This window comes from Alexandromys fortis, unplaced genomic scaffold, assembly GCF_014885135.2.
Source record: "Alexandromys fortis isolate MF-2015 unplaced genomic scaffold, M_Fortis_MF-2015_v1.1 scaffold_242, whole genome shotgun sequence".
Taxonomy (NCBI): domain Eukaryota; kingdom Metazoa; phylum Chordata; class Mammalia; order Rodentia; family Cricetidae; genus Alexandromys; species Alexandromys fortis.
Genome location: NW_026068123.1, coordinates 956,606 through 966,619, shown reverse-complemented (window position 1 = coordinate 966,619; position 10,014 = coordinate 956,606). Strand labels below are relative to the sequence as shown.

Below are 10,014 nucleotides of genomic sequence, written 5' to 3'. Positions count from 1 at the left end.
CAAACAAACAAAAAATATTATTAGTTGGGAACGATGGAGCACGCCTTTAATCCCAACACTCAGAAGGCAGAGGCAAGTGGATCTCTGTGAGTTTGATGCCAGTCTGGTCTACAGAGTGAGTTCTAGGACTGCCAGGGCTGCTACACAGAGAAATCCTGTCTTGAAAAACAAAAATAAATAAAATAAGTAAAAGTATTAACAAGAGTGAATGCTTTTAATTCCAGCACTTGGGAGGCAGAAGCAGGTGGATCTCTGAGATGTAGCTAGTTTCAGGGCAGTCAGGAAAACACTGTCTTGAAAAATCAAGTGTGTGTATGTATGTGTCATACACACACATATATGTGAGTGTATAAAATACAATTATTACTATTATCTTTGAGGCAAGGTCTCATGTAGGTCAGGCTGGCCTTGAGCTGGCTGTGCACTCACATGACTCTGAACTCACCCTCCTGCTTCTGCCTCCTCTGCTGTGACCACAGGTGTGGGTCAGCAAGGTTTATATGTGCTGGGAATGGTACCCAGGACTTCATGCGTGCTACGTGAGCTCTCTATCCACTGAGCCACACTCAAGGTCCCAGAAATCTTTATTTTGCTGCCTGGGTACAAAAAGGACAAGCAGGAACCAGGTTTGGTGGTATACAACTGTAATCCCAGCTCTCAGGAGGCTGAGGCAGGAGGGAGGATCAGGAGTTCAGGATCTGAGCTGAAGGCCATCCTGGGCTACATGAAACCTTGTCTCAAAGTCAAGCAAAACACAGGAGGCCCCAGGAGAAGTGGCATAAAAGTTAGGTCATTGGCTTCTAATGCACCTAAAACTGATAGACGCTTTGTGGCCCACGAGGGTACAAGATGCCCATATGAGCAGAATGCACAATGGTACGCGGAGAAAACAGACAGGTTTCAAATACCAGCCCCGATCAAGATCTGAGTATATTTCAATCGAAGAGCTGCCTCTCCCTGAGGGATCCCATTGCCCTCTGAGGTCCTATGTACAAGCCACTGCTAAATCCGTTTTTAATTTCCATGGGAAAGTTAAAGGGTTACTTAACAAAATAACTATCCAGGGCGTAGAGGCCCAGTGTTCTCTGTGCAGGCTTGTCCCTGGGGATTGCAGCTCCTGAGGAAGCCTCAGCCTCTTGGCCTCACTTGGCCCTTCTCCCCTTGTCCCCTAGATTTGATCACCAAGTTGTAGGGACCAAAGAAAACACATGTGACCCCTGTTTTTCCTGCCCCCCCGAGAGAAGTCTGAGTGCTGGTGGCCTCATCCCCAGCCAGAGGGTATAGGGGCCTCTCACTTGTGAGGGTGCCCCTCCATACTGCACCGCAGGCAGACTGTCTTGGATGCTCCAGGGGCTGTGACAAACGGGCATATGGATTTAGTTCTGCTCTTCCACAACGTCATTCACACGGCATCCTAGCTGCCCTTCCTGGAGAGGGATGCTTTCTTCTGCTGCCTCCTGTCCCTGTGTTCTGATTGTGGGTTTGTTTGCTTTTCCTCTTCCTTCCTTCCTTTCTTTTTGTACAAAGACAGCGGTGGTCTGGATGGGCTGTTGTTCTTACTTGTCAGTGTTCAGGTAACCCAAGTGCTTCAGCAGGTACAGTTCTGTTGATCAATTTTCTTCCGACAGGGTTCCATGGTGACGGCAACACCCACCCCACTGCGGCCAGATGTCATCCGTGTCACCTCGCTCCAGGTGTCAGTGTCTGGGTCATAGCATTCCACACTGTCCAGAAACGTGTGGCCGTCATAGCCTCCTGCAGAGAGAACGAAGAGATGGTCACCTCCCCCAGAGGACTCAATCAAACGCCCATGAGAAGACAACAGAAAACAGGAAAGGGAAGCCACCCGTCTGTAACACATGGGGATGAGGTGGAATGAAGCCCAGTGGTAGAACCCTTGCCTAGACTTCCCAGTGAAGCAGGGTGGAGGTGTGGGGGGCGCAAGGGTGGTGGGGCGTGACTCAGTGTTAGACACCTGCCCAGAATCCCCCAGTGAGGGCTGGGGCTTGGCTCAGTTACAGAACAGTTGTCAAGCATTCGGGTGTTCCTCAGGTTCCGTCCTCAGCACTGAATCTTAAGAAGAGATATGGACTCAAGAGTCCTTTCCACCCTGACCCACTTCTTAGCCCTCACCGAGGACATAGATTCTGCCCTGGTGCACAGTAATCCCCAGTGCACTCCGTCGGTGCTTCATGGGGGCTACAAAAGTCCAGGTCTCTGTCTCCACGTCGTAGCGCTCCACGCTGTTCAGCTGGTCCTTCCCGTCGTAGCCCCCCGCTGCATAGATACAGTTGTGTAGCACACAGACCCCTAAACAGAAGCACAGCGAGAGTCACTCTGAGGCCTGGGTTAAGGGGGCCCTCAGGAGCCACCTTCCTCCCTCAGCACTCTTTCCAGGAGGAACCCCTTAGAGATCGAGCTGGAATTTGGTGTGGAGGAGCAGGCCTGCCATCCCAGTGCTGGACAGGCTGGAGGATCGTGAGTTCAAAGTCATCCTCAGCTACATAACGATTCTGAGGACAGTCTTGTTTGATCCTGACTCAAAACAAAAACAAAACAAGATGGAAGAGAGGAGGGCGGTCTTCCAAGACTGGGCTGGGTGGGGTCTTTTCCGCACACCCACTCACCTGCCCCACTTCGGATGGTATTCATCGGTGTGACCATCCGCCACTCATTCCTCTCGGGATAGTAGCACTCTGCTGAGTTGAGCCGGTTGGTCCCGTCAAAGCCCCCCACTGCATACAGCAGGCGGTTGAGCACGGCCACTCCCACGCCTATCCTCCGCGTCAACATTGGTGCCACTAAGTGCCACTCATCCCGATCTGGCTCGTATCTGCAAAGGACATGATTCCACCATGGTCACCCCAGGAACCACAGCTGGCCTCCCTACAATGAGCCCCACCATCTAACCACTTGTTTTTTTTTTACTCTGTTTTAGAGCTAGGGTCTTGCTGTGTAGCCCATGCTAGCCCAGAATTCCAGAACCTCCCAGTGCTGGGGTGACAGGCAGGCAGCACCTGCTGGCTGATGCTTTATTTCTCTCAAGGGAGGGGTGTTAGCACCTCCATCTCCAGAGGAAGAAACTGAGGCTCACAGACATCAGCTATGGAAGTGACAGCCAGGTCCTGTCCCTCAGCAGGTTTACCCTTTTTGCTGCATCGTCTGTGAGCTTCACCTCACCGGAGCTCATGGCTTCACATCAGAAATGCGGGGTAGGACATTCAGGATCACCAAGGGACATCAGTGCATGTGTCCAACTCCAGAACCCAAGAACGTCTGACAACTAGGCTACCGCTCAGACAGTACTCCTCCAAGCAACATCATCAGAGATGGGGTGAACGCGTCCGGATGGCCGGCAGCATCCAGTCCATACCTGTGTTCCTGGAGTTATTAATAGTGCCCCTGTCCTTCTTGAAAGCGGCCCGCTCAAGGTGACACATCGCCCCACCATCCTATTCACAGACCACACATTAGAGGCCCCTAGGGGATAGGTTTAAAATTCCCTTTGCAGGTTGGGGGTGGGATTATCAGGGGCAGAGGGCTGGCCTAGCATGCACAAGTCCCTAAGTTCTATTCCCAGCACCAGGAATATTTTTCAGTTTTTCTCATCTTCCTACCTTGCTTCAAGCCCTAAACGTGTGGGGGATAGTTGTCTGTCTGGAGACAGGGTCTCTTATATCCCAGGTTGGCCCTGAATTTGCCATACAGCCAAAGACAACTTTGAATTCCTGATTCTTCTGTCTCAACCTCTCAAGCATTGGGATGACAGGTATTACAGGCTTATGTGGTGCTAGGCAAAAGCTCTGCCAGTCACAGCCCTGGCTCTTTTCTTTCTTCCCTTCTCTCTTTTGGCAGTACTGGGGTTAGAACCTAGAACTGGGTGCAAGCCAGGGACCAGTGCCCCACCACTGAACTACGTCCCTGGTCTGATGATACATTTTATCGTAATTATACACAATTAGCATAACGTATTTCATGTATTGTGGTAATTCCCATAGTCCCCAGCGTGCTGACGATTACTATAGGTTTGGGACAGCCCTCCAGTACTTCCCAAGTCTGGACACTGAGGATGAACATGCCATCTGCTCAGCTTCCTCTGGGGGTGGGAAGAACAGGTGCCCTCCCTTTGGGACCCCGTGCTCACCTCTCCACGCTGCTGTGGTGGATGCAGCCGTGGGACCCCCCGACTGCGTAGATGTGGCCGTCTATGACCCCCACCCCGATGCGGTTGCGCGGCACGCTCATAGAGGCACAGGGCGACCACTGGTTGGTCATGGGGTTGTAGCAGTCCAGGGCACTGGAGTCGGTGTTGCCATCGGGCGAGTTGTTGCGGCCGCCCACAGCATACAGCAGCCCGCCCACCACGCAGCCAGCCAGGCCGCTGCGTGGCACCTGCAGATCCGCCAGGCGCAGCCAGGAGCCATCACTTGGGTTGTAGGCCTCCAGGTAGCTGAGCGACTGTCGGAAGTAGCCGCCCGCTGTGTAAATGAGGCGGCCCACCTTGGGCGCGCGGCAGGGCACGGACTGCGTGGGCTTGTGCAGCGTGAGCTCCTGGAAGATCTGCACCAGGTAGTCCTTGCAGCGCGCGTCGGCCTGCAGGATCTCGCATTTCTGCAGCTGCGTCTGCAGGAAGTGTGGCGTGAGCGCGTGGCAGCGCACGGCCCGCAGCAGTGCCTGCACGTAGAAGCGCCGCTGAGGGCAGTCGTACTTGACCCAGTCGATGCACGCGTGGAACACCTCCGACTCGCAGCGCACATTCAGATCATCGCGGCTGATGAGCGTGGCCAGCTGGCAATGCGATAGGTTGAAGAACTCCTCCTGCTTGGCCACCTGCAGGGAGCGCAGGTGAGAGGCTGCGCTCTGGGAAGCCCTCCTGGCCTAGCACCCACACAAAGGGTACAGGGCACACAGTGGGGTCTCTTTATGCATCTGTATTGTTTGATTTGGGTTTTAACTTTAAAAAAATGTATATCTAGGCATAGTGGCATACGCCTGTAATTCCCCCATCACTCAGGAGGCAGAGGCAAGAGAATGTCTGTCAATTCAAGGCCAGCCTGGTCTATGTAGCCAGTTCCAGACCAGCCAAGAGGACATTGTAAGATCCTGTTTCAAAAATAAATAAATAATTGAATCTAGTCTGGCCTTTAATCCCAGCACTTGAAAGGGAGAGGCAGGAGAACGTCTGTGAGTTCCAAGCCAGACTGGTCTACATAGTAAGACCTGCTCTCAAAACGTATTTTTAATTACATTTGTTTATTGGTTTATTGTGTATGTGTGTGGAGCATGCCACAGTTCATGTCTGGTGGATAGTTTCTCGCCTTCCATGTGGGTCCCTGGGATTGGTCTTCAGGCTTGGCTGTGAGAGCCTTTACCAGCTCAGTAAGGAACTGGGTTTGTTTGCTTGGTTGAATGGCTAGTTTTTGAGGACTTCACTTCAACCCCCAGGATTCATATTATGGAAGGAGAGGATCAACTTCTGCAAGTTGTCTTCTGACCTCCACATGAACTGTGGCACATGTATGCCCCCTAAATAAATACAATAAAAACTTTAAATTAATAAGAAAAAACTATAGGAGGTCAGCGTGGTGGCATACGCCTTTAATTCCAGCACTTGGGAGGCAGAGGCAGGGGGATCTCAGTGAGTTCCAGGCCAGCCTGATCTACAGAGTGAGTTCTGGGACAGCCAGGGCTGTTACACAGAGAAACCTTGTCTCCAAAAACCAAAATAAAATATAAAACAACCGACAGGCTGTGTCTCAGACTGGCATTTTTCTGATGCAGGGCTATTTTGTACAGATGATAGACACCTCAGGAACGAAGCAGAAATTCAAGTGGGCTCTGGTGGTTCAGGTCTCACACTTGGGACCCTGACACATGCGAATCTCAATTTCCAGACAAGCCTGGGCTATGAAAACCAGCGGTCTCGAAAATCTAAATAAATAAGCAAAATACATATATGCTGGTCCATATGGGTGTGTGTTGGGGAGTGGTCTGGAATTCGCTATGTAGTAGAGCAGGCTGGCTCCAACTCATAAAGTTGCCTGCCTCTGCCTGCTCTGGGCCAAGATTAAAGGTGTGTGCCACACACCTGGTTTATGTGTTGTGGGATGGAACACAATTGCCACCAGCTAAGGCATGTTATGCCTGTTTTGACCGCCACCCATCTTGTGAGGTCAGGTGTGGAACTGTCCACCTGAGGGTGACAGAGCCTTTCAGACTTGGGATCTGGGGACTGTGATGTCCAGGGCACAGCCTCTCTGGTCACTGCCACCTGTGCTGCTTACTGTGACGTTTCCAGGGACTTTCCTCTTACCTTCCCTTGAAGACTTCCCGCACTAAGAAATGAAAATGAAAGCAGTAACATTACCTGAGACCAAGAAAGACCAAGCAAGGCTGTATCTCTCTCTCTCTCTCTCTCTCTCTCTCTCTCTCTCTCTCTCTCTCTCTCAGGTAAGGTCTCACTGTGTGGCCCAGAGTGGCCTACAACTCTCAGTGATCCACCAGCCTCTGTCTCCAGAGTGCTGGGATTAAAAGCACTGGCCATCACATCTGTCTTGTTCCAACTTCTGACCCCAGAGAAAGCAGGCTGCTGACACACTGTGAGAACTTATCTTCCCTGTTCTTAGGGTCTCCCAGATTAGGGGCTCATAACCTGAGTTTACAGTCCAGCAATATGGCTTTGTGGGTAAAGGCACTTTCTGCCAAGCCCTATGACCAGAGTTAACCCTAGAAGCATATATAAGGTAGAGAGAACCAGTTCCTGCCAGTTGTCCTCCGACCTCCACACAAGACCAGCCTGTCCATGTGTACAAACACACATGTGAACAAATGTAAAAAAATTAATTTTTACTTTATCAGGGTATGGTGGTGATCTCAGAATATGACAGCAAGGACAGGAGTTAAAAAACAGTTTCAGACTGGGCAGTGGAGGCACACGCCTTTAATCCCAGCACTTGGGAGGCAGAGGCAGGTGGATCTCTGTAAATTCCAGGCCAGCCTGGTCTACAGAGCAAGTCCCAGGACAACCAGGTCTACCTGTCTCCAAAAAGAGACATTATCTCAAAAAAAAAAGAAAGAAAGAAAAGAAACAAACCAAACAAAACCCCCAAAACAAAAAAACAAACAAAACCAACAGTACACCTAAAGAAGACAATCCAAAAAATGAAGTTCTGGGGCCGTGGCTCTGCGGGTAGACTGCTCACCTAGCAAACACAAAGCCCGGGGTTCCACTTCAGTCAACTGTGAGAGTGAATGTCTGTAATCCCAGTACTGAGGAAACTGAGACAGCTACATAACCAGATTAGGGCCAGGCTGAGCTACATGAGCCCCTCTGGGGGGACAGGAGGAAGGAAAAACACCAAGAGGCCTTCCTCCAGACTCCTTGTGACAGCTGAGCCCTCGCCCTCACTCACCTCCCCGAAGTGCATATAGATATACTCCCGGGCACGCTGGTGAAGTTCAGTGCAGCCAATCTGCTCGGCGAAGTTGGCGATGCCAATGGCGTTGCTGGGGTCCAGCTGCTGCACGAGGAAGTCGCTGCAGGCTCGGACCACGCTGTCAATCTGATACATGACCGCCCCGTTCATCACATGCAGCACGCACTTCTCGCCCACGGAGATGGAGGCCGTGTAGGCAAACTCAATAAGTCGCTCCATGACCTTAGGGTGGATGCCTTCAATGGACACCACCTCCATGCCCTGCTCCCGAAGCCCATTGGTGAACATGGCCTTAAAGACCGGGCTGGAGGAGGCCAGCACCACCTTGTGAGCCATGAACTGAGCAGCTGGGGTGTCTTCGTATTTGACCTGCAGCGTCACATCACAGAGCTGCTGGCTCAACCGGAGCTCGTTCATGATGCCGAAAGCCTGCTTGGTGTGGTCCTCTAGCGTGTAGCTGAAGGTGCGGTTGCCGTCCTGGGAGGGCGTCACCTCGGCCTTGCACTCTGTGGATGCGTACATCACCGCGTCCCCTGACCCCTCGGGGCACTTTGACCCTAGAGGCAGGAACTGGCTGCTGCGGGGAGCCCCGCTAGGCCTGGGTTCTGGCTGCATGGGGTTCCTGGTGAGAAGGTACAGTTCCACCACTAGTAGTCAGGGGCCTGGAAGGAGGGAAAAGACAGGGCTGGGAACTGCACGGTTAGGCCAGAGCCTGCCATGCTTCCTTTTCCCTTTTGATCCTTTCTTTTTATTGATCCTTCTTTGTGCTGGGATTGTGGTGTGTGCTACTATGCCCATCCAGTCTTCCTTTTTGAAAATCTGCTATGCAATGGTTTCTAGAGCAGTTCGCCAAGCCAAGTAAACTGGACACACCCGGCTCCATTCAAACTAAGTTCTCCCCAACTCGCTAGCCTGAAGTCCCCTTTAAGAAACGCGCCACATCATGTCCCTTTCTGCTCAGAACCAACACCCTTCACTGAGCCCAAGAGTGGAAACCCACCTCTGGCCTGCCAAGTCCCATGGAGTCAGCCCCTTTCCAACATCCTCACGCCTCTGTCCCAGCCATCCTGCCCTCCCTTCCAACAAGTCAAACTCCTTTCTTCAACACCTCACCAAAACTTAGAGAGCCTGCCAAGTGTGTACTAGACAGAGCAGGAGGACAGAGAAGGCCTGAAAATACAACCAAGTGTGTAGAGAAAACACGAAGTGCCCACGTTCTGGGACAGAGTGGGGCATCAGGACCGCCCACGGTGGGCAGCAGGGACTGAGGAGACCCTGGGAGACCTGGGGCCAGGGGCCGTGGAGAGAAGGTCTGCAGCTGGCTCCCCAGGTTCTGGGGCTCAGCTGGAGCCGCACCCCCTACCCCGTGTTGTGTCTATTGGAGCACCGTGGGGGGGGCGATGAAATGCTCCAAGGGCCCCAGTAAGTGAGCGACTGTCACGCGTGACCACACTCTGCCGGAGCTCAGGCCTGGCATTACGCAGGGGGCTGTGCAGCGGCGACCCGGTGCCCGGTGCCTGTTCGAGTGGCCACCCCGTCGCTCGGAGGCGCAGCCCAGACGCCTGGAGAGCCCGCAGGGCCTGGTCCGGGGCCCGGCCCCGGTGCGGCGCACTCACCCCGCCATGGCCGCGCTCCGCCTCCGCCTCCGCCGCGCGGGTCACGGTGACTAAGCACAGCGCGCCACCCTGTCACAATAAGAGTCCCGGGGCGCCGGCCGCGGGCGACCCCCTACCCTCCACTCGCCGGCCGTGGCCGCCACCCTACGCGGGCGGACGGGCTCAGCGACCAGGGTGCGCACTTGGGGGGGACACGCGCTCCCCCCCACCACGTGCACGGCCCCACGCGCGACCGCGGACGGCACTCGGAGCTGACTCCCCACCGCATCTCCGCGGGCGATCGCTCACCTCCGTCCCACCCCCCGGGTGTCTCTGTTGGTGCCACGCGTCCAATCCGTGCCGCCGGGCCGCCACGCGCCACGCTTCCGGGAGGAGCCGAGGGGGATCCGGGGGGCCTTGGATCTGGGGCAGCAGTGCTGCGGGGTCGCGGGCGGCACGCGTGGGAGGAGCGGGAGGGCGGAAACGAACGGCGGGCACACAGAGGCGGTTCCAGCCCTTCCTGCAGGTGCCGGGCGGAGGGAGCAGGGCGTGGGTCTGGGCGGCCCTAGGAGCCTGCCTCCGGGTTAGGCTGTCTGTACTCCTGCACCCTCGGACCCTCCCACACCCCACGCGGTCCAGCTAGACCCATCAGCCTGGTCGAGATATACATATATTTATTATATATATTATATATATTCTTTTAAAATAACTTTAATGTTTTTATTTCAATTTGTAATTTACTTTGGGTGTATGGGTGTATGGGTGTTTTGCCTGTATGTATGTGTTATTCTTTTGGTCCCTGCCAAAAGAATAACAGTATGTCTGCATACCGTGCGCATGCAGTGCCTTCTGAAGTCACAGGTGATTGTGGGCCGCCATGGAACTCTGGTCCTCTGCAAGAGCAGCAAGTACTCTTAAATGATGAGCCATCTCTCCAGTCTTATAACTTACTTTTTTTTCAGTTTTTAATTTTATGTATGAGT

The 10,014-nt window shown here is 53.5% G+C and overlaps 1 protein-coding gene across 3 annotated transcripts; it reads right to left on the bottom strand.

Moving 5' to 3' along the window:
• Nucleotides 1-566: 566 nt before the first annotated feature.
• Keap1 (kelch like ECH associated protein 1) lies at nucleotides 567-9,518 on the bottom strand. Of its 3 annotated transcripts, none has more exons than XM_050125490.1 (6): nucleotides 9,341-9,507; nucleotides 7,413-8,098; nucleotides 4,145-4,830; nucleotides 2,628-2,833; nucleotides 2,134-2,310; nucleotides 567-1,755 (listed from the first exon to the last, which is right to left on the bottom strand). In XM_050125490.1, the coding sequence occupies exons 2-6, from the start codon at nucleotides 8,049-8,051 to the stop codon at nucleotides 1,589-1,591; spliced, it is 1,875 nt and encodes a 624-aa protein (XP_049981447.1). In that variant the 5' UTR covers nucleotides 8,052-8,098; nucleotides 9,341-9,507; the 3' UTR covers nucleotides 567-1,588. The 3 variants fall into 3 exon arrangements, with proteins under 3 accessions (XP_049981447.1, XP_049981448.1, XP_049981449.1); XM_050125491.1 differs by lacking the exon at nucleotides 9,341-9,507 and adding an exon at nucleotides 9,053-9,317; XM_050125492.1 differs by lacking the exon at nucleotides 567-1,755 and having other exon boundaries at nucleotides 2,169-2,535; nucleotides 9,341-9,518.
• Nucleotides 9,519-10,014: the final 496 nt, after the last annotated feature.

Excerpts from the sequence above, each read along its gene's own strand:
- Keap1 (XM_050125490.1), bottom strand. The coding sequence starts at position 8,051 with ATGCAGCCAGAACCCAGGCCTAGCGGGGCTCCCCGCAGCAGCCAGTTC. Across the intron at positions 2,834-4,144 it reads CACCACAGCAGCGTGGAGAG|ATACGAGCCAGATCGGGATG; the intron begins GTGAGCACGGGG and ends TGTCCTTTGCAG. Across the intron at positions 2,311-2,627 it reads TACCATCCGAAGTGGGGCAG|GGGTCTGTGTGCTACACAAC; the intron begins GTGAGTGGGTGT and ends GCTTCTGTTTAG.